Here is a 24,547-nt window from a genome sequence, read left to right on the forward strand (position 1 = left end):
AACTGTGGGTCTTTCACACATACTGTGTGGCTTTCAAAGGTGCCCCCGCCCCATCAGCCAGTTTGGAGAAGGCATGTGTTTCTTTAAATCACTTAGCCAAGCCAGCCAGCAGCTTGGAGAATGTGTATAAAGTTGAAGTTGCTTTCTTTCCATCTCTCCCTCCCCCCACCCATTTGTCTTCCTTCCTTCTTTGTGGCTCTCAAACGTTGATGTTCTTGTCTTGTGGCTCTCAAACATCTGACATTTATTCTATGTGGCTCTTGTGTTAAGCAGGTTTGGCCACCCCTGAATAAGACTCTTTCTCTTAAAACTGTTGCCAGATTGTGATCTGCCTGCGGGATGAGTAAGAAGGTAGGCTATAAGTCAGGGGTGACCAAACTGGCTCAGAAGTTACATGTGGCTTTTTCACACATATTGTGTGGCTCTGGAAACCCCCATCACTCCATCAGGTGGCTAGGAGGAGGCATTTTAAATCACTTCTCCAAGCCCAGCCAACCAGCTGGTTGAATACATTTAAAGTTAAAGTTGCTTTCTGCCCACCTCCACCTCCCTCTACCTTCCCCATCTAATTTCCTTCCTTCCTTCCCTTCCTTCCTCCCTCCCAACATTTGACATTAATTCTTGCAGCTCTGAGTCACCGTGTGGAAAGAACTCTTATTGAAGAGCTCATAAAGTTGATGAAGCAGCATTTCAGAATGGAGTAGCTGGGAAGGATATCTTGTCGTCTCTTCATGCCCAATCACCACAGAATTTTAAGCACCATGTTCACTTTGCTAACAGGGTACAGTACTTGGGGTAAACCTTTTCTTGCATACAGGCAGCACGCTAATCTCAAACAACTGCTCAGCCACAACAATACAGCATCTTATGGACACTTTCTTGCTCATCTCCACCATCAGGTAGCAGCACCTCACCTGTGGGATGTTTTCACCCAGCTGTGTCAATAACATTGCCAACTTTTTTTTTTTTAACTTTAAATTTTTTATTAATTTTTCAACATTAAACAACATTAAACAAAAACTCAAACCCGCTCTTAATGATCAATTAAACCCGATAGAATATCCATATTACATTTATATCTTAATTATCCTGTAAACTCAAATTAGAAGCCAACTTTTTTTTGATTGACATTGGCTAGAAGTGGCCATTAGGTGGAGATGTTTGTCTGCTTATAAAGATCATTACAAAACTAGCAAGAGATCTAGACCAGGAGTGGCCAAACTTAATTATCGTAAGAGCCACATAGAGTAAATGTCAGGGGTTTACTCAAGACATGAACATCAGATGTTTGAGAGCCTCAAGACAGGAAGGAAGAAAGGAAAACAGATGGGAAGGGAGGGAGAGATGGAAAGAAAGCAACTTTAACTATAAATGCCATCTCCAAGCCTCTGGCTGGTTTAGCACAGTGAAGTGATTTAAAGAAACAAATGGTTTCTCCAAGCTGGCTGATTGGAGGAGGGGGCTTCGAGAACCACACAACATGTGTGAAAGAAGAAGAAGATATTGGATTTATATCCTGCCCTCCACTCCGAAGAGTCTCAGAGCGGCTCACAATCTCCTTTACCTTCCTCCTCCACAACAGACACCCTGTGAGGTGGGTGGGGCTGGAGAGGGTTCTCACAGCAGCTGCCCTTTCAAGGACAACCTCTGCCAGAGCTATGGCTGACCCCAGGCCATTCCAGCAGCTGCAAGTAGAGGAGTGGGGAATCAAACCCAGTTCTCCCAGATAAGAGTCCACACACTTAACCACTACTCCAAACTGGCTCTCCTGAGCCACAGTTTGGCCACTCCTGATCTAGAAGATCTGCATAGTAAGAAGAAGAATTAATGAATAGGTAACAGCCCTGCATGAGAAGACGCTTTTGATGGATCAAAAAAGTAATCAACAGGTAATGCATGATTTAAAACTGAAAAGAAGACCTATTAGTAGTACTGCTTCTCTACCAAACTGGCATCCCCCTCCCCCACCCTTTTTATAGTATTTGTAGATTTTTTACATTTCACCTGTGTAGAAAAACTCATCCAAAATTTAAAATATTTTGTCAGAAATAATGAAATTATCTGGATGGAAACTTGTTGTTGTTGTTCAGACTCTTTGCAACCCCATGGACAAAGTCATGCCAGGCTCTCCTGTCTTCCACCATCCTCCGAAGTCTGCTCAAATTCGTATTTGTTACATTAGTAACACTATCCAGCCATCTCATCTTTTGCTGTCCCCTTCTTCTTTTGCCTTCTGTTTTACGGTCTAGTAAGACTGAGGGTATACAGTCCAGTAAGACTGAGGTCAGAGAATTAGATTCCCTTCTAGAAATGCTTTGGGTTGAAATAGAGGAAATTTAACTATGGGAGTTTGTTATCGCCCACCAAATCAAAAGATAGAGGACGATTATAATATGATGGAAGGATTAAAGATAGCAGCTAAACGTAAAAACTGTGTCGTAATAGGTGATTTTAACTACCCGCAGATAGATTGGGTCAATATGTGTTCTGGTCAAGAGAAAGAGACTGAGTTTCTTGATGCTCTCAATGACCATGCTATGGAGCAGATGGTCTCAGAACCTACCAGGGGTGGGGCAATCCTGGATTTGGCACTAAGTAATGCCCAAGACTTGGTGAGAGATGTAAAAGTGATCGCACCGCTTGGGAGCAGTGACAATAACGTTATTGATTTCACCATTTGTATAAATAGAGAGTTGCCCCAAAAGACCACCACGACCACATTTAACTTTAAAAGGGGTAAATTCTCTGAGATGAGGAGGCATGTGAAGAGGAAACTGAAAGGAAAGGTAAATACAGACAAAGCCCTTGGGGAAGCTTGGAGGCTATTTAAAACTACAGTCCTAGAAGCTCAGATAAAATATATACCACAAGTTAGGAAAGGCACAAACAGATATAAGAAAAGGCCTGCATGGTTAACAAACAAAGTAATGGAAGCTGTAAAAGGTAAGAATGACTCCTCTAAGCGGTGGAAAGCTAGTCCAAGTGAGATTAATAAAGGGGAACACAGGCAGTGGCAAATCAAATGCAAAACTGTGATCAGGCAGGCAAAAAGGGACCATGAGGAGCATATTGCAAAAAACATAAAGACCAACAATAAAAATTTCTTCAAATATATTAGAAGCGGGAAACCAGCCAGGGAGGCAGTGGGGGCCTTGGATGACCAAGGGGTAAAAGGATTACTGAAGGGAGGATAGGGGAATGGCTGAGAAGCTGAATGCATTTTTTGCCTCTGTCTTCACTGTGGAAGGTGAGAAGTGTTTGCCCGCTCCAGAACCACTAATTTTGGAAGGGGTGTTGAAAGACCTGAGTCAGATTGAGGTGACAAGAGAGGAGGTCCTACAACTGATAGACGAACTAAAAACTAATAAGTCACCAGGTCCGGATGGCATACATCCGAGTTGAACTTGTGGATCTTCTGACAAAAATATGTAATCTTTCATTGATATCTGCCTCCGTTCCTGAGGACTGGAAGGTAGCAAATGTCACCCCCATCTTTAAAAAGGGTTCCAGAGGAGATCTGGGCAATTACAGGCCAGTCAGTCTGACTTCAATACCGGGAAGGTTGGTAGAAACCATTATCAAGGACAGAATGAGTAGGCACATTGATGAACACGGGTTATTGAGGAAGACTCAGCATGGGTTCTGTAAGGGAAGATCTTGCCTCACTAACCTGTTACATTTCTTTGAGGGGGTGAACAAACATGTGGACAAAGGAGACCCAATAGATGTTGTTTACCTTGACTTCCAGAAAGCTTTTGATAAAGTTCCTCATCGAGGGCTCCTTAGAAAGCTGGAGAGTCATGGAGTAAAAGGACAGGTTCTCTTGTGGATCAAAAACTGGCTAATTAATAGGAAGCAGAGAGTGAGTATAAATGGGCAGTCTTCGCAGTGGAGGACGGTAAGCAGTGGAGTGCCGCAGGGCTCAGTACTGGGTCCCATGCTCTTTAACTTGTTCATAAATGATTTGGAGTTGGGAGTGAGCAGTGAAGTGGCCAAGTTCACAGATGACACTAAATTGTTCAGGGTGGTGAGAACCAGAGAGGATTGTGAGGCACTCCAAAAGGGATCTGTTGAGGCTGGGTGAGTGGGCGTCAACATGGCAGATGAGGTTCAATGTGGCCAAGTGCAAAGTAATGCACATTGGGGCCAAGAATCCCAGCTACAAATACAAGTTGATGGGGTGTGAACTGGCAGAGACTGACCAAGAGAGAGATCTTGGGGTCGTGGTAGATAACTCACTGAAAATGTCAAGACAGTGTGCGATTGCAATAAAAAAGGCCAATGCCATGCTGGGAATTATTAGGAAGGGAATTGAAAACAAATCAGCCAGTATCATAATGCCCCTGTATAAACCGATGGTGCGGTCTCATTTGGAATACTGTGTGCAATTCTTGTCACCGCACCTCAAAAAGGATATTATAGCATTGGAAAAAGTGCAGAAAAGGGCAACTAGAATGATTAAAGGGTTGGAACACTTTCCCTATGAAGAAAGGTTAAAACGCTTGGGGCTCTTTAGCTTGGAGAAACGTCGACTGCGGGGTGACATGATAGAGGTTTACAAGATTATGCATGGGATGGAGAAAGTAGAGAAAGAAGTACTTTTCTCCCTTTCTCACAATACAAGAACTCATGGGCATTCGATGAAATTGCTGAGCAGTCAGGTTAAAACAGATAAAAGGAAGTACTTCTTCACCCAAAGGGTGATTAACGTGTGGAATTCACTGCCACAGGAGGTGGTGGCGGCTACAAGCATATACACCTTCAAGAGAGGATTGGATAAGCATATGGAACAGAAGTCCATCAGTGGCTACTAGCCACAGCGTATTGTTGGAACTCTGTCTGGGGCAGTGATGCTGTGTATTCTTTGTGCTTGGAGGAGAGGCAATGGTGTCCTGGCCCCACTGAAGAACCTCCTGATGGTACCTGGGGTTTTTAGCCACTGTGTAACACAGAGTGTTGGACTGAATGGACCACTGGCCTGATCCAACATGGCTTCTCTTATAATAAACCAATAATCAGAATCACAAAACATAAATAATCTGAAAGACTACCTAATATTCATATAAAATTCCGTAAAACTAACATTGCTTGGGACCCCTTCAGATGCAGAATACTGATGGGCTGCGATCACACACACTAAATAATGCACTTGCAATCCATTTTCAATGCACTTTCCAACTGGATTTTGCTAGTTCACACAAGTAAAATCTAGTTGGAAAGTGCATTGAAAGTGAATTATTTATTGTGTGTGATCACAGCCATGGTCTCTCATCCCCTAGCACCCAGCACATGGCATGTATCTTATTTATAAAATATCTAAGAGGGCATCTCAAATCAAAACAGTTGAGAAGCAGGGCAGGGGGGATGATCTCTCTCTCTCTCTGCCTGAGCTCCTGCCTTTCAGATTAGATAATCCAGGGCTCAGCATACCAGTGGTCTGAGCAAGGGAAAAGCAGCTTTACACTTCTATGAAAGACAGACAGCCAGTCCTCCCACCGGCAAGAGACGACTGGCAGGCAGATCCTTCTTCTCCACCACTTCCCGAATAAGATGCTTCAGAGTGAACAGTGGCCAGTAAAGTCGTTTCACATGTCGATCCTTCTCCCACTGCGTCTGCTCCTCCATCTCCTTCATCCAGGCCAGCATATGCTCTTCTTGCTCCTTGAGAAACAGCCACAGGTCTCCGAACTTGACCGCCACCTTCTGCCTCTCTGTTGCCATCTGCTTCTCCAGCACCGCATCTCAAAAGCATCTATTCTTCTGCGCTTGGCCTTCCTTATGGTCCAGCTCTCACAGCCATACATTGCTACTGGGAATACCATCGCTTTAATTATACGGACTTTTGTTGGCAGGATGATGTCTCTGCTTTTTATTATACTGCCTAGGTTAGCCCAAGGAGCAAACGTCTTTTAATTTCATGGCTACAGTCACCATCTGCAGTGATCTTGGGTCCCAGAAATGTGAAGTCTGTCAGACTTCCATGTCTTCACCTTCTATTTGCCAAGGTGTGATGAGGCTGGATGCCATGATCTTAGTTTTTTTGATGTTGCGTTTCAAATCTACTTTTGTGCTCTCCTCTTTCACCCTCAACAAGAGGTTCTTTAGGGCTGCAAACACACACACTAAATAATGCACTTTGAATTCACTTTCATTGCACTTTCCAATTGGATTTTGCCTGTTCACACAGTAAAATCCAGGTGGAAAGTGCATTGAAAGTGGATTGAAAGTGCATTATTTAGTGCCGGGCTGCACAGCACTGCAGAGTGTTGACTCGTTTTCAAGATGCCGGCGCTGAAAATCAGAGTGGACAAGGGGATGCCCTGAAGGGGAAACTACGATTCCCAGAATCCGCTGTGGTTTCCCATGTAAAACACTACAGTTCCCAGGAGCGCCTCTCCTATATTTCTTGTGAATGGACGGAAATACGAGTCTGGGTGGCTGGCCCGGGACAAAGACAGCTTCCTTGCCGAGTGGACGGGGCTGGCAGGTAAACAAATGCTGGTAAGCCGGGCGAAGGAGCAACTCGGGGGTGTCTTTCCCTGGATCTTACCATTTGCAAGTTTGCATCGGTTTGGCTCGTTTGCAGAAGGGAGAGAGGGAGGCTGCGCTTTGGTTTTTCCTTTGTCTTTTCTGCAGTTCACTGCCGCAGGAGGTGGCGGCGGCTACCGGCATAGCCAGCTTCAAGAGGGGATTGAATAAACATAGGGAGCAAAGGCCCATCAGTGGCTATCAGCCACAAGGTATGGAAGGACAGCTATGTCTGGAGCAGTGATGCTCTGCATCCTTGATGCTTGGAGGGCCACGGAGACAGGATTTCTGGATTTCTGTCCTCGCTCCTGATGGCACCTGGGTTTTGGCTACTGTGTGACACAGAGAGTGTTGTACTGGATGGGCCACTGGCCTGATCGAACATGGCTTCTCATGTTCTTATGAAGATGGGAAGGAGGGAGGGATTAGCAAACACATAGCTAAACGAGGCAAAAGGGTGTGGGGGTGGGGGAAGGAATCCCAGTCACAAAAGGGATGGGTGGGAGTCATATTTCAAGATGGATTCAAGATGGGGATGGATTGTGGAGAGAACTGACTAAAACAGTCCAGAGGAGCAATGTTGTAATCTTTTCATATTGCTGTCAGTGCAAAGCTCCACAGAATTACTTCTGTCCAGACCTATTGATTGCAATGGGCTTAGTTTAAAATAATTCTGCATTGGATTTCTCTTGTGTGTGTGTGTGTGTGTGTGTGTGTGTGTGTGTCATTTGGTAGACTTCAGAACAGTGTGAAACATGTGTATCCTGGAATTTTTGTACCACAACACTCCAGTCCAACCCACTACTGCTTTCCAGTCATAGAATTCAGATCACAATACATTGCAGAGAGTGGGAAATGGCCTGCAGAACACTTTGCCTGTCTGAATCTGATCCTGGGATAATGGTATAGATGTGTTACTATAGGTTTTTGTCTGGGGTGGGATTTAAAGGGTTAAATATTTTGTGAATATTTGACTGCACTTGTTGTATGTTGTATTTTAAAGTTTAATTTTAAAAATAATGCAAAAAAAGGGAAAGAAAGGTGATTGCAAAAACCTCTGGCAAATTTGAGCTCTTTTGGGAATCTTCTCAAGAGTTCAAGTTTGCCAGAGGCCTTTGGAAGTGGCAAGTCTAGAAAACTGACCTTGTGCGGGCAGACTGACCTCCAGTAGACCATTGGGCTTGTATGCCCACACTTTACATTGTGTGTAGGATGTCCTGTATGGACCAGAGCAAGGACTAGAAAAGTGTGGCCTCACACATTTAGTCTCACCATTCATGTGCAGGAATAAACAGGCATCATGTGGCACCTTATAAACAAGGTGCTTCAAGGACATTAGCTTAAGCTTTTTGTGGTATAGAGCTCACCTTGCCAGATGCATTCAAATGCATACTCTCTAATTGAATGGCCCTGGCTGTGCTTCCCAAGATTTGTCATATAACATTTTGGGGACAGAGCCCTGACCTGGATAGCCCTGGCAAGCCCAATCTCATCAGATCACAGAAGCTAAGCAAGGCCAATTCTGGCAAGTACTTGGATGGGAGACTTCCTTGAAATATCAGCAGTCATGAAGGCAGGGGCAGGCTTTCTTCAGCCACCTCTCTGAATATCCTTCATGCTCCCAGTAGGGGTCAGTCACCTGTCACCATGACTTCCAGATGCACAGACACACACACATAAAAACACACACACAAAAAATTAAAAATACATTATGGGGACAGAGAATGTGATGGAGGCTTGATACTGATGCATTGCCTTCCATTTTACAAAGACTGGTCTCCTTGAGGCACAATGGGATATTGGATAAATGCGTTTCCTCTGCACACACTGATTTACCCTTCTGCCTTTCTTTCCACAGAGAGAAGAATGATGTCTATCAATCAGTCTGGATTAACCCCTCTTCTTGGGGGAAGTGAAGCTCTTAATCCAGAAGCCATGCAGGTAGGAGATGACAGCTGATGAGTTTGGGCAGGGATTATTTAATATTGTTGTTGCTGTTGTTAATTCGATTTATATTCAGCCTTTCCTGCTGAAGCAGGCTCAGGGCGGGTTACAACATGATTTAAACAATTTGAATAAAACTAAAATACAATTAAATCAATTAGAAATCCAATGCAGACAGCTAAAACACATCCCCAAACTCTGTCTCAACAGACACAGTCAATCAATCAAAACCAAGGCTGCTCAATCCCAAGCACCGGGAGGGGGGGGAGGCCATGTAAAGAATGACATCCGCTGCCTCAACTAAAAGCCAGGAGGAAGAGCTCTGTTTTAAAGGCTCTGTGGAATTGCAGCAGATCCCACAGGGGTAGGATGGGAGGGGTAGGACCACGATGTGACCAGTGTTCCCTCTAAGATGCAGAGTCCTGTGAACAAAAATTCTACGTTGTGAGCTACTCATGTTAAAGTTGTGAGCTACTGCATAAATTATTGTGCTCCGGGAGCATCCTTCCTGAGCTAAGAAAAAAATGTGTGAGCTGGAGGCTAAAAATCTGTGAGCTAGCTCACACTAACTCAGCTTAGAGGGAACACTGCATGTGACAAAGAGGAACAAACACAAAGATACTGCACCTCTTCTGGAGTGGTCCCTTTAAAAATTATCTTTTCCCCTGCTTTATCCGGATGTCTGCAGACTAGATGATCAGGTGAACTCAAGTAGCAACATTCTAAGACTACTATTTCAGAGCGCAGCAGGAGGATCATATTTTTGAATGTTCCCTGCGGATCGTAAATTAGCACTTTGGGGAAGGGACTAAACAAAAACTTTTTTGTACTGATGTGCTAGCTAATTGCATGCAGGAAACTTTTTATGTGGGGAGCGTTTTAAAAAATGACTCCCAACATCTGCAATCTTGACTTGACAGAGTGCTAGAATTCTTCCAGCAGAGTTGTGCCAGAGCTGCTTTTCAATTTGTAGAACTCAAAGGCAGTTTTTATGTATCCAGGCCCCTTGTTTTGATCTCTGTTGCCACGTACACTCCTGGATCTCAAAGATCAGCATGTCTGGTAGTCTTTGCAATTAAATGTGTGCTTTTATTACCCTGTTCTGAAAGGTATTATGATCTATTTCAAATAAAACTAATCTGATTCTTTCAGAGCATACACCTTTATATAACTTTCAAAGCATAAATTTTTTTTTAACAATAAAGAGCAATGGAATACCCACCATGTCAGGTAATACAGGCCTGGTCCAGAACTAAGACCTTCATTTCTTGTAATGTCTAGACCAGCTCTGAGCCATTTTTGTATTTTTATGCGTGTGTGTCTGAATGTGTGCACCTGGAAGTCATGACAACTTCTGGTGACTGACCTCCCCACACTGGAGGGTATTCAGAGAGGTGGTTGAATAAAGCCTGCCTCTGCCTCCTGGCTCTGGTATTCCAAGAAGGTCTCCCATCCAAGTAGTTGCCAGAGTTGGCCCTGCTTAGCTTCCAAGATCTGACAAGATCGGGCTTGCCTAGTCTATCCAAGTCAAAGCCAGATCTAAGCCATTGAGTGAGTCTGGGGAAATGATAGGTATTGAGTAAGCAAGCACTCCTTATCTTTTGCAGAGCCCAGTGACCTTTGAAGATGTGGCTGTGCATTTCACAGCTAGGCAAGCGGCTCTGCTGGATCCGAGCCAAAGAGCCTTGTATAGGGATGTTATGGTGGAAAATTATGAGAACGTGGTTTCATTGGGTAAGGATCTTGCTTCTTCATTTGAATTGGCGATGGCAAGTATTGTCACTGTCTTTTTCTGTCATATTTTCTGGCTAGCATTGTCCTCTCTCTTTGCTTAGATTTATGCTTGCTTTATCCAGAGGTCTGCAGATACAACCATATGAAGCTACCTTGTACTGAGTCAGGCTGTTGGTCCATCTTGCTCGGTATTGTCCTCTCTGACTGGCAGCAGCTGGCCAGAGTCTGAAGCTAAGAAGTCTGAAGTCTTTCCCAAACCATGCAGAAATCCTTTAACTGAAGTTGCCTGGGACTGAACGTGGGAGTTTCTGTATGCTGTGATCTGCCACTGAGTATCTGAAATAAGTACCTTATATTTTTATATCATTCTATTCTCACAGGAATTCCTGTGGTAATGCTGAGGGTCAGTGATTTGCCCAGGACCTATTGGAACAGCATCTCTGAAAAAGTCTCTGAGAATTTTTTTACCCATTCATATAATAATTCTGTCCTGAAAAGGCTCATTTCATGCTCTGCCACTGAGTATCCAAAATGTGTACTTTATATCACTTTATTCTCATAGGATATCTCTCTGGTGATGCTGAGGGCCTATTTTGAAACCCCTTCTCCATTTGGAACCTCTGAATTAGGCAACTCTGAATTAGACTCATCGGGGCTGTTCAGATGCACAGTATAATCAGTTGTCGCAGCTGTTTCATACCGGATTAAAAGTGGCTGATCAGACAGCAACAGCTGCCTCCCGGTATTAACTCGTAGTAGCCCCCCCCCCAATCCTTCTGGGAACTGGAGTATTTTGTTACCTGCTCCTTTGCGGTGTTTTTTGAGTTCTCCGGTTTCACCTCGTAGTTTCCCCGTCTGGATAGTTCTTGACCAACTTCCGGATGTCTGAAGGCTCTCCCGGAGCAAAAGGAGCCTCAGACATCCAGTTTACGGTTGCCATTTTTTCCCACTACTTAGTGATATGCGCATAACTACATAATGTTTTAACCTATGTGCATGTGCACACATGCACATGATGCGCATAATAGTGGAGGCGGGGAAAGAACTGCATGGTGCCATCATGTGAACAGCAGAAGATGATTTCATCACAGAGTGATTTGAATTGCAGTATGGCAGTCTGATCGATAATATCCAGAACAAAGATATTCGGAACAGAACTGGGTCAGCTTAACATGGACTCAACATGCTTTGTGAACAGAGCCAGAGTATCATAGACTCATAGTACCGTCCTGAAAAGGGTCTCCAAGCTGTGTTCTAGCACAGAACACAACTATTCTATTGGTTATTTGTAATGCATTGATTTTGTTTGATTTGTAACCCACTGAATCCCAGGCAGTCAAGGCAGCTAGCAGAAGTTAAATAATAATAATCAAAAAATTACTGCTTTAAATCACCTTCTGCTTCTTTGGGCTTGGCCATCAAAATCCACAGTGGATGAGAACATTTTATGTTGATTCCAAAAGAATCTTGGGTTTTCAGCAAGTCTCCATTAAAACATATTCTATTGATGCGGGGTAACCCCAAAGAATATCTGTGTGCTTGGTTTGTCATGCCAATGGTAGACTTACACAATCGTTCCTGAGTGACTGTTCCTTTTGAGAAACGACGTTTGAGTCAAGTGGGTATAAGCTTTTGTGTGCATGCACACTTCTTCAGATTTAGTGTCTTACAAATTTGTGTGTTACTTTTTTTGTTTGTTCTGTAACCTCATCATAGGAAGACGCAGTTTACTAATAAATTATATAGAAGTAAAAATGAACAATGCAAATTCTAGATCCTGCTGAGGCCTCTTGTTCATTTCTTCTCCAAGCAGGATTTCTGGCTCCAAAGCCGGAGCTCATTGCCCAGTTGGAAAATGGAGAGGAGCCGTGGATGCCAGATTCGGAAGAATCAGAAGAAACAAAAGTTGCCCACACCTGCTCAGGTAAAGGGGTTTTGGGGTGGACACATCCAAGTTCTTATTGCTAATGTAGAATGAAGTCTGGCTCTATAAGGATGAAGCTAGACATTTCATTCTTTAAAGGGGAAACTGTTTAAATAAGCCCAGGTGGTGATCTGAAGACACCTGGCACAACGACCAGCTCTGGCTGTGGAGGCCTGGATGTGGACAGTGCCTGGGAGACCACGGGTTCCTACTGGATGGCCCCCTTGAGTTCCATGAAAGGAAAGGAGAATATAAATGTAGTAAATTGACTATATTATCTTGATATCACCACCCCTTAGGCATTCAGCACTCTGTTTGGAAGCAAATATGGGTAGATTGCAACTTTTAAGTAATCAACTGAAATTGGAGGTACCACCTCAGTAAGGTAACAGATCGAATCCAGAGTCATAATTTTTATCTTTTTATGTAGCAGTCAGTGAAGCTCAAGTGTCATTACTTTGGGCTGCCTTTTGAATGTTGATGTTATGCTAGCCTGAAGTTTTAAATCTGCACGTGCATAATTTGAGATAACTTTATTTTTTTTCTGCATACATATTTAAGGTTTTTGTTAACTGACCCAAGTCTCTGGGGCAGTGGGAACTATATGAAGCCACTTTGGGGGAAAGTCAGCATTAACTTAAGGATGTATATGTAAAGTGCCTGGAAATCCAGATTTTTCAGGATGTTCTCTTCTTTTCCCAGAAGGATTTCTTGTCTCAGAGCCTAAAGATATTGTCCAGCTGGAACCGGAAGCTCTGCATGTGCCAGTTTGTCAGGAAGAAACAAAAATTATGGGCACCAGCACAGGTGAGGGAAGGGGAGGGGGGGCGATAGGTAAAGTGTATGACAGATTTATTGGCCATTATTGTTATGTAGCCCCTTCTGCTTAGCCCCCATAGGCAACATTTCTGATCCTCACAAATAAGTTGTCACCCCACACTTGAACTTGATCATACAGCTTTTACCTGAATAATGATTATACAGCTTTTATCTCCCCGCTGATGGATTTCCTGATGGCACTTGGTTTTTTTGGCCACTGTGTGACACAGAGTGTTGGACTGGATAGGCCATTGGCCTGATCCAACATGGCTTCTCTTATGTTCTTAAGAATGTAAAGAGAATAATACCTGGTAGTTTGAATTGGGTTATATTGCTTAAACGGTAACAGAGAGCTAAAATTCAACCCAATATACCCATCATCAATAAGGAATTAGTCTCTTCAGGTTTTGGATCCTATTCAGAGAGCAGATATGCTCCTCCTTAATATCCCTATGTGAACATGTCACAGCAGAGATGTTGTTGATGTGCAATGAAGATGTAGGTGCCTCTTAAAAAGATCCTTCTGGGAACCAGTGTTCTCAGCTGGCACTGACAGTTTCCATAAAGGCAGCCTTTGCCCACACACCCCAGCTCTCTCTCTCTCTCTCTCTCTCCCTCCCCCTCCCCCAGGACAGTCCTCAGTTTCTGCCTGACAGGCCTTCACATCTCCCAGATAGGAACCTAGGCCTTCCATTCACCTGTTGCTAGGCGACATCCCTGAGTCTCTCCAGAAACCTTCATGTGGTTCTTGCATATGGTATACCTACAGGGTTTCATGTAGAATGCTAGGCTTTTGAGACAGACGATAGATAGATAGATAGATAGATAGATAGATAGATAGATAGATAGATAGATAGATAGATAGATAGATAGATAGATAGATAGATAGATAGATAGATAGATAGATAGATAGGTAGGTAGGTAGGTAGATAGAGAGAGAGAGAGAGAGAGAGAGAGAGAGAGAGAGAGATATTTTATATACCCCTGCCTCTATTATTTTGCTTCAGTATATTACTTATGGAGTTTGTATCTCATTTAGCTGTTTTTTGGTCTTCTGCCCTAAGAACTACTTTATCAATAATATTTTGGGATGTTCAGTGTTTGTTCTATGCTGTTTTAATGGCCAGGCTTGTTTTAAGGATTATGGTTTTGTAATGACTGTTGTAATGGTTTGGTTTTAATTGCAAAACACCTCAAGCAGGCCTTTGGAGAGATGATTATTTATATTCCCAAATAAATATAATGGTGTAGCAACAGTTTCCCACCAAGCATTGTGTATCTAATAGTGCTGAATGGTTCTGTTGTGCAATTTTTTAAATAAATAAAAAAGCAGGGCTAAAGTATATGTTTTTATAAATCTGGTGGTAGAAAATTATATGAGGTGTAAGAAACACCAAAAAGTAACTAGCAATGTCTGCACATGGGCAGATGCTTCTCCACCTGTCTCTTTTTTATGTTTCAGTGTTTCTTATCTGTTTGCCTTTTATCTAGGAAATGAGCTTGAAAGGAAAAACATGTGCCACGTGTGGAGGAAATGTTTTACTCAGAAACTGAATCTTGCCAGACACCGTCGAGTCCACCTGGGACATAAACTGTATACGTGCTTGAAGTGTGGGAAACGGTTTGTTCACCAGTCACAGCTTTTGAGCCACCACCAGAGCCACACAGGAGAGAAGCCCTATAAACGTTTGGAATGTGGGAAGCAATTTGCTCAACAGCCTCACCTGATGATCCATCAGAAAACCCACAATGTAGAGAAACCCTATAAATGTGTGGTGTGTCGAAAATCTTTTTCTGACCACTCAGAGTTTGTGAAACACCAGACTGTCCATAGGAGAAGGATACCTTATCAATGCTTGAAATGCAGTAAATGTTTTGACCGCCCATCAAACCTCAGGAAACACCAGAGGGCCCACACTGGAGAAAAACCTTACAGATGCTCCGAGTGTGGAAAATGCTTTTCTCAACAAGTTCACCTAAAGAGGCATCAAAGAGTTCACACTGGAGAGAAACCCTACAAATGCATGGAGTGCGGAAAATGTTTTGCATACAGCTCAACATTCTGGGCACATAAGAGAATCCACACTGGAGAGAAACCCTATCAATGTCTGGAGTGTGGGAAATGTTTTGCTCACCGCTCAGATTTAGTGAAACACCAGAGTATCCATGGGGGAGAGAAACCCTACCAGTGCTTGAAATGTAGTAAATGTTTTGCCCGCCCGTCATACCTCAGGAAACACAAGAGGGTCCACACTGGAGAAAAACCTCATAAATGCTCCGAGTGTGGAAATTGTTTTTCTCAACAAGTTCACCTAAGAAGCCATCAGAGAATTCACACTGGAGAGAAACCCTACAAATGCATGGAATGTGGAAAATGTTTTTCAACCAGCTCAGGTGTCTTGATACATAAGAGAATCCACACTGGAGAGAAACCCTATAAATGTTTAGAGTGTGGGAAGTGCTTTGTTCACCAATCCCCTCTTACAAAACATCGGAGAATTCACACAGGAGAAAAAAACTGTAAATGCACAGTGTGTGGGAAATGTTTTGCTGACAACTCTTACCTTGCGCTTCATGGAAGAGTTCACACAGGAGAGAAACCTTATGAATGCTCAGAGTGTGGGAAACGTTTTGGCCAGCAGTCGACGTTAGTGTCACACCAAAGGATTCACACAGGGGAGAAACCATATGAATGTTCACAGTGTGGCAAATGTTTTACACGACAAGACACCTTAGTGCTACACCAGAGGGTGCACACAGGAGAAAAGCCCTATGAGTGCATCAAGTGTGGGAAATATTTTTCTTATCATACAGGCTTTTTGAAACACCAGAGGTCCCACACAGGAGAGAAACCATATGAGTGCTTGCAGTGTGGGAAATGTTTTGCTCACCAGCCAGATCTTCAGCGACACAAGAGAATCCACACTGGGGAGAAACCTTATAAATGCTCAGAATGTGGAAGATGTTTTGCTGACCGTTCAGCATATGTGAAGCATCGGACAGTTCACACTGGAGATAAACCTTATCAATGCTTGGAGTGTGGGAGGCGTTTTGCCCGCCAGTCCAGTTTTTCAACACACAAAAGAGTCCACACAGGAGAAAAACCCTATAAATGCCTGGAATGTGGGAAGTGTTTTGCTCAACACTCAACTCTAGCAACTCATAGGAGAGTGCACACAGGAGAAAAACCTTTCCAGTGTCTTGATTGTGGGAAACGTTTTTCTCAACGACCCCATCTTGCGATTCACCAGACAACCCACACACGAGAGAAACAGTGTGAATGTTCAGAGTGTGGGAAACGTTTTGCTCATAAATCACTCCTTGTTAGCCATCAAAGAGTCCACACTGGAGAGAAGCCTTACAAATGCTTGGAATGTGGGAAGTGTTTTGGGCATAGGCCAAACCTTATGATTCACCGTCGAGTTCACACAGGAGAGAAACCTTATGAATGTCCAGAGTGTGGAAAGTGTTTTTCTCGGCGCACGTCTCTTGTGTCTCACCAGAAGGTCCATGTGAAAGGCAAACGAAAGCGAAGATCCCGTTCAGGTGAGATAAGTTCACCACATTGTTTCTGTGCTCTAGAGACCAGGAGGGTAGGGTGTCTACATACTACATTGCCACCCAGTTGGTGGAGAACACAAGGTGGCATCAATGTGATAATGGCACCATGTACAGTGTTTTATTTTCCCCAGTTGCAGTGAATGGAAGTCACTCATTTGCATGGGAGAACATAAAAGGGAGCTGTTGCCTGTTAACCACTTTTGGTTAACACCTTAACAATTTTTAACCAATTTTGATGACTGAATTGTTTGGGTTGTCCCCCCTTTCCACTTTGTCTCAGATTAGAGCTCATTTCCTTTGTTCATAGAATCCAAAAGTTCCTGTTCACATAGTCACACCCTCCCATCCCTGTGTCCTCAGGAATTTCATTTCTTGTTTCTTTCCATCTTCCCCCATAATGGAAAGTCAGAGTAAACGGTTGCATTAAAAATTGCTTTAAAATATGGAAACTGGGCACAGTGCCTTGACTATGGTTATCAGCCATGCATCCCTGTTCAGACAGAGAGACAGTGTTGTGTAGTGGTAATTGTTGGAGTAGGAGCAGGGTGACCTAGATTCTAATTCTCACTTGCCAAGAAATTTTCTGGGCGACCTTAGGTCAGTCACTCTTACAGGACTTATTTGCATGTTACAAAGATTTCCTGCCTGATGACACCTACATCGCCACCACACACAAAAAAATGTTCCCATGATTTATAAAAATAAACAAATTACAGATATATAAAAACAATACAAAATGTTCATAAGATGCATTGCCAGTCTAAACCCTCATCCATCCTACCCCCATGGACATAGAAAACCCTTCACCAGCCACTGACAATATTAATACTTTTTTCCAGTTATACATTTGTCAGTTCCATTCCTTGTATAGCCCTTGAACATAAAATATCTACTATCTATGTGTATCTATTTTTCTGATAAGTGGTTAATTCCACTAAAGTATGGATCTCTTTTATTTTCAACAACCAGCCTTACCGTTTAGATTTTTTTTTTAATTGCCTGGCAAAAACCATCCTAGAAGCAATAAACATATGTAAGGCAACCATTTTCTAATCTCTAGGGATATCAGGTAGGCAATTCAGCAACAATGTCTCTGGTTTATGGGGGATTTCCAACCCAAATGATATAATTTCCGCCACTTGTTTCCAATAGCTGGAGGCATGTATACATGTGCACCACAGGTGAAAAAAATCTGCCATATTCTTTATAGAACCAGCATATGCCAGTCGTAGAGATCTCTGCCAACCTTAAAGGAGTTAAATGCCATCTTTAAATCATTCTCAACAGGTTTTCTCTAAAAGAGAGGCAAACTTTAAAGGTAGTACCACAAGTGAAGATAAATATCCATGCTGAGTCATTTAAGTTGTTACCTATAATTTTTTTTTGGCACTTACTGCAAAAGTCTTGATCAGGTTTGAACATCACTTTCAATAAGCAAGAGTGCATACTAAACATAAGACTTTATTTAAAAAAAAAAGGTAAAGCTACCTTTACCTTTTTAAAAGCAGTTCCTCAAAGTTTGCAGGTCTTAAAATAGGACCTCTGTTGTAGGGCTTCAAATAGCATTTTTTGAATCAGTTCACAAGGGTAGCCTCTGACTTCAAGGTATTCAGATACTGAAATACTAGCTTTAGGATATCTTTAACATTACTATATGGGATTACTTGATTGTCAATTATCATGTTTCTGTAATCATTAAATCCTGAAAATTCCTGCCTTCTCAAAGGGAGAATTTCCGGGCTCATCTTATCCTATCACTAATAACAGATGGCAAAGGAGATAATCTTAGTGACAATTTCTTTTTAACTTGATCCTAAACACTGAGTATTGAATTTATGATGGTGTTATTATTCTAGTATTTCTTCCTATTTTCTTTCCTCACCCAAGGCTAACTTTTCAGGGGTACCCTTACACAAGATGGTTCTTTAAAGGCTGGGGTATTTTCAGCAGTGTTTGATGACCGGTCTTTCAACCATTTTCAGTGCTGGAATGAACCCTGTAGAGGCCCCTAGGCAGTCGAAATCTCGGGTGCCCCCTTCACAAATTATCTCCTAATATCTCCTGCAAGCACCTTCTCAAAAGTGCTTTTGACAAAGCTCCAGTGGAGAGGCAGAGAGAGGCAAACTGGCCTGGCAGCTCTAAAGGCATGGGGGCCCATAGGCCAGTGCTTATTTGGCCTATTTGTTAATCCAGCTCTGACCATTTCACGCTGGCAGTTTAGTAGTATAGTTTAAAATTGGATATCTCCAATCAACCATTTGATTTTTTTATCAGACATGTCACTGCATCATATCCTATGTTTCTTGTTATCTGAGATAAAGACATTTGAGCTGATATTGATATATTAGGAAGAGTGTTTATGGGTTTTCTGTCTCTAAACTGCTCCCTAATGAGAGGAGGGTTCTGACTGCTAACATGTGGTCATCGAGAAGTTTCCAGAGTATTTCGGAACATTCAGATAACAGTGAACATGACTCACCAGGACCTGCTGGGTGGTGGTGGATGGAGTGTCCCATCTGGATGCTTCACCTGCTGTCACTGTGGTGGAGCTGCCCTCTGCATTTCCTCCCTCTCTTTTCAGTCATTTATAGCTGGGATAATCAGTGGTTCTTTGACATGCCACCAGTGTCTCTTGTGAGTATTATTTCCCACTGTGGCACTCATCCAATATTCCAGAGAGATAGTAAAGCCATGGAAGGCTAGTAGGCTGTGAGTCTTTTGCTAGGGATAGAAGTAAGGAGCCCATCCTCTCCAACTGTACCCCCTCCGACACACACACATGCATGCACTGTTTCCTAAAGCCTCTACAATATTTCTTCCCAGCATCAGGTGGCTGTTGGGGACATCAAGCTGGCTGCAGAGAAGAGTGAACACACCACCACCACCACGGCAGTCAGCCAGGAAAAAGGCAAACTGGCCATAGTTAGGTGGTGACAGTAGTTTTACTTCCCTTTCCCCATGACCAGCTGGCTGTCTTCTGCGAGCCTTGGCAGTCTCACTGACTTACCCAGCCTGCTGTGCCTCCTCATGGCGAGAAGAGAGCCAGGAGGCCAAGAAGGATGCTCAAGTGGGAAGAGAGAGCCCTCTCTTCTTGGAGGTACTCTCCATCAGTGGCTATTAGCCACAGCGTATTGTTGGAACTCTCTGTCTGGGGCAAGTGATGCTCTGTATTCTTGGTGCTTGGGAGGACATCTAGTCTCCTGGCCCCACTGATGGACCTCCTGATGGCGCCTGGGTTTTTTGGCCACTGTGTGACACACAGTGTTGGACTGGATGGGCCATTGGCCTGATCCAACATGGCTTCTCTTATGTTCTTACTCTGACAATTAAAAGATTGTTGTTGTATATTATATTAAATGATCTGTCCTAGCTTGGTCTCATCAGATCTCAGAAGCTAACTAGGATCAGCCCTGGTTAGCAATTGGATGGGAGGCCACCAAGGAAGTCCTGGGTTGCTACACCAAGGCAGGCAACAGCAAACCATCTCTGCACATGTCTTGCCTTGAAAATCCTACACGATTGCCACAAGTTGAATGTGACTTAACAGCACTTTCCATTGACACCATGTAATATGAACATCATTTTGAGTGTCTATGTTTGATGTGGCATTCAGTAGTCATGTGGCTCTTTTGATGGATGGCAATTGTGAATACGGTTCTTTGGGGGGACCCAAAATGGGTGTCCTTGCTGTCAATGTTTTTTTTTCTTTCCAAGCTGAGCCATATTTTGGCATTACAACAAGCCCAAGGAAAGATGGGGGGGAGGGTTCCGGTACTGGGGGCGGCTGACCACCATCACACTGCACTGCTGAACATGTGCAGCAGAGGAAAGGGTTTTCTAAGGTTAACAAAAAAAAGTTAGCACTTTAATATGTTCTAGAATCCAAGCAACTATAGAGACTCAGCTCTAGAATGCTTTGGGATAAAAAAGGACGTCCCACTTCCACTTTAGTGCTGCCTTTCAGTTTTAAAAGAATACCTTGTCAACTACTCTCATCAGCAACAATACAGAGTTCTCTTCAGGGGTGGAATTCTAGCAGGAGCTCCTTTGCACACACCCCTGACTTCCTGTTTTATCCCAAAGCATTCTAGAGCTGAGTCTCTATAGTTGCTTGGATTCTTGAACATATTAGATTCTAGAAGGCTCCTTTTTGTAAACTCTTGGAGGATTGGCTACATCAGGGGTGTGTGGCCTAATATGCAAAGGAGCTGCTAGAATTCCACCCCTGGCTTCTGCTGATTAGAAATGGACTGCTGGAGGTTCAGCTACATGTATGTACATTGTTAATGTTCTCTGTCTTGTTTTTGTTTTTTAACCAGTGCATCCTTTGAAGGTTGAACACCCCTCCCCTAAGGGTCGAAAACATCAGAAAAGCCCTTCAGGAAAGAAAAATGCATGAAGAGCTTGCCTGTGAGGAAAAAGATCATGCCTGACAGGTTATCGTTGGTCAAGGATTTGACACAGGAGGATCCGCTGGTCCAAGTAGACCGGATAGATGAAATTGATTATTCCCTGTAAAGGCCAATCAGTTTCACTGATAGAGCTGCAGCTGTTTTTGGACACCACTAAGTGGTGAGCTGTGCTTACTTTTAGGCTGGGAGAAAGCTCTGACTTGCCCAAGGTCACCCAGCTGGCCTCAATGGGAGTTCTCCAGATTAGAGTCCGCGATTATTATTATGTTTGGCTATAACTGTAAGCACTGTGTGTGTTACTAGTAAATACTGGATAAGTAGGAATAATAAGGAGTATTATTTTGTGATACGAAGAGGCTTTGAGGTGTTTTCTTTTACAGTAACCTCCGTGGTCCCGGCTGTGATTGCCACTTCCTCCCAGGTAAGCCTGCTGGCGTTCAGGCTGTGGGGCATCGTCAGTGCCCCAGGAGCTCCTAGATGCCTTGCCAGGGACATCGCAGAGGGCCTCCTGCTGGAGACATGTTCTGATTGGATGTCACCATTGCATGATCTGCTTGACTCAAAATCTACAATTAAGCTGAGGCCCTGTGGAGGAGAACTAACTCAGATTTTGATGCACTAAAGGCCTAAACTCTGGCGTGCAATTGCTGGTAATGTACAGAACACCCGAGCTTCGGCCTTTGACATTGGAACTTAAGGTCTGTGCCATCTAATGCAGTTTCTGAAATGTGTTGAGACAGTTGAGCGTAGGGTTGCCAAGTCCAATTAAAGAAAAATCTGGGGACTTTGGGGGCGGAGCCAGGAGACTTTGGGGGTGGAGCCAGGAGACATTGGGGGAGGAGCCAGGAACAAGGATGTGACAAGCATAATTGAACTCCAAGGGAGTTCTGGCCATCACATTTAAAGGGACAGCACACCTTTTTAAATGCCTTTCTTCCATAGGAAATAATTAAGGACAGGGGCACCATCTTTTGGTGCTCATAGAATTGGACCCTCTGGTCCAATCGTTTTGAAACTTGGGGGGTATTTTGGGGAGAGACACTAGATGCTATACTAAAAATCTGGTGCCTCTACCTCAAAAAATAGCCCCCCCAGAGCCCCCAATACCCACGGATCAATTCTCTATTATTCCCTATGGGAATCGTTCTCCATAGGGAATAATAGAGTGCCTAGTAGACATTTCCCTCCCCCCCACGCTTTCTAAAGGGCCTCCATACCAGGGAATCCCCCCTCCCTGCCCCCTCCCTCTCTCTCACACACAAATACTTACTTGGTCTTCTTCCAGCAGAACTTTGCTTGCTGTGAAAACAAAAGCAAGGCTGTACAGGAAAAGAAAGGGAGGGGCCGTTCTCCATGGAAACTGTTACTGACCCTTTTCCATGAAGCCCTTCCTGTTTCCTGTGCAGCCTTAAAGGGACACATTTTAAAAACGGATCAGAAGCTCTACAACAACATGATGCCTACAGGTATGTTCTCTCTCCCCTGCCCCCCCCGCTTCCAGATTTTTTGAGAGCGGGGGAGGAGGCTGCAAATTCGAGGGTCCCCCACCAGGGCAGGGGGGTTGGGAAGCCTAGTTGAGCGAGCGATCTTGGTTTTTTGCTGTGTGATCAAACATAATGTGTCATCTGTAGAATTATCCTGTATTTGATTCGAATTTAATAAACTGGGTTTTTTTTTCAAAATTTAATAACAGTCTGGTTACTTGTGTGCACCTGCGCTGGGAACCCAGAGGGATCAGCCTTGAATACCCTGACAACATGATCTTGGGGTGTGGGTAGACTGAAAGCTAAATAAGAGCAGACAGAGAGATGCAGCAGTAAAAAAAAGGCTAATGTTGTCTTGGGGTATATCAACACAGGCATAACATCCAAATTGCAAGAGGTCATAGTCCCATTGTTCACTGCATTGTTCAGGCCACACCTGGAGTATTGAGTGCAGTTCTGGAGGCCTAACTTTCGAAAGGATGAGGACAGAAGGGAGCAGGTGCAGAAGAGAGCAACAAAGGTGATCAGGGGCCTGGAGATCAAGCCCTCTGAGGAAAGGCTGAAGGTCTTGGGAATATTCAGTCTGGAAAAGAGGAGGTTGAGGCATGATTGCTCTCTTAAAGTATTTGAAAGGGTGTCACTTAGAGGTGGGCAGGGAGTTATTCCTGTTGGCAGCAGAGGTTAGATCTTGTAATAATGGCTTTACATTACAGAAAGGAACTGGCTGAATATTAGGAAACTTTTTACAGTAAGAGTAGTTCAGCAGTGGAATCAGCTGCCTAGGAAGGTGGTGGGCTCCTCTTCACTGGCAGTCTTCAAGCAGCAGCTGGATGAGCATTTGTTAGGGATGCTTTAGGCTGATCTCACGTTGAGCAGGGGATTGGACTAGCTAGCCCTTTCCATCTCTATGATTCTATGATGGCTTCAAGTGTGGTCCATCTGTGAGCTGTGGATCTATAAAGTTCTGGCCAGAATTTTCAAATAAAGTGAAAACTTAATAAAAATAACATGTCTGCCAATAATCAGAGTTAAAATACTGTTAATATGAATTGGCCTTCATTGCCTCCATAACCATCATCACTCCTTTGATCTGTAAAATCTGCTGTGGTAGAAAACTGGAGAGGCATGCACACCAGCTGAGTGGAGCCTCCTAATAAGAACATGTTGTGTTAGAGTTGCTAGGTCTGTGTTGGAAGATACCTGAAGACTTTGGGGGTGGATCCAGGAGAGGGTGGGGTTTGGGGTGAGGAGGAGCCTCAGCATGGTACAATGCTGTAGAGGCCACCTTCCAAAGCAGCCATTTTCTCCAGGGGAGCTGAACTCTGCCAGCTGGGGATCAGTTATAAAGGCCCTCCACCCCTGGAGGCTGGCAAGCCTATTTGTGTATGGGGTTGTCTTGTCCCAGGCTTAGCAGAAGGAACCTGTGGGTGCCTTTTGAATCTGGAGAATGGAACAGGCAGTGAGAATGGTTTCCACAGGGGGAAAGTGGGACCAGTCTCAAAATGGCTGCCATGAGGGAACGTAGAACTTGCCTCAACTTGGCTGCCATGAAGATTTAGTCTAACCACAAAACATTGGTAGATTGCAAGCCAAGCATCCTCCATTGATGGGGGATGCTGTTTCTGAATGAGAGTTCCAGACAGACACAAAGGTGATGCCTTGTGGCTCTTTTTTGTGGAGGGTGAGAAGGAAGTGGGTACCAGCAGGGATTTTTTTGAGCAGGAACACACAAGAACGCAGTTCTGGCTGGCTTGGTGTCAGGGGTGTGGCCTAATATGCAAATGAGTTCCTGCTGGACTTTTTCTACAAAAAGCCAAAAGCCTTGTGCAAAACAATGGTGATGTGAGGGGGTGTGACATAATATGCAAATGAGTTCCTGCTGAACCTTTTATATTTAAAAAAGCTCTGGATATCAGCAAACATATGTTTGGGCATAGAGTTGAACTTGCCAGCTTCCAGATGGGGCCTAGAAATCTCCTGAAATTACAACAGATATCCAGGCTACAAGGATCAGTTCCCCTTCAGAAAATGGTTGTTGTGGAGGGTACACCCAGGGCTTTTTTCCTAGGGAAACACAGTGGACAGGTGTTCCGGATCCTCTTCATGCAAAGGAAATGCTCAAAAAACATTTAAAAGTTCAT

At 43.7% G+C, this 24,547-nt stretch overlaps 1 protein-coding gene across 1 annotated transcript in view; it reads left to right on the forward strand.

The window, feature by feature from the left end:
- Positions 1-24,547, forward strand: part of LOC132571932 (zinc finger protein 836-like) — a 47,390-nt gene that overhangs the window by 884 nt on the left and 21,959 nt on the right. The window contains exons 2-7 of the mRNA XM_060238724.1: positions 6,380-6,487; positions 8,387-8,469; positions 10,080-10,206; positions 12,017-12,130; positions 12,833-12,937; positions 14,441-16,495. Of these exons, the coding sequence (XP_060094707.1) occupies positions 6,380-6,487; positions 8,387-8,469; positions 10,080-10,206; positions 12,017-12,130; positions 12,833-12,937; positions 14,441-16,495 (2,592 nt within the window). The remainder of the gene's footprint in view (positions 1-6,379; positions 6,488-8,386; positions 8,470-10,079; positions 10,207-12,016; positions 12,131-12,832; positions 12,938-14,440; positions 16,496-24,547) is intronic.

This window comes from Heteronotia binoei, chromosome 5, assembly GCF_032191835.1.
Source record: "Heteronotia binoei isolate CCM8104 ecotype False Entrance Well chromosome 5, APGP_CSIRO_Hbin_v1, whole genome shotgun sequence".
Taxonomy (NCBI): Eukaryota; Metazoa; Chordata; class Lepidosauria; order Squamata; family Gekkonidae; genus Heteronotia; species Heteronotia binoei.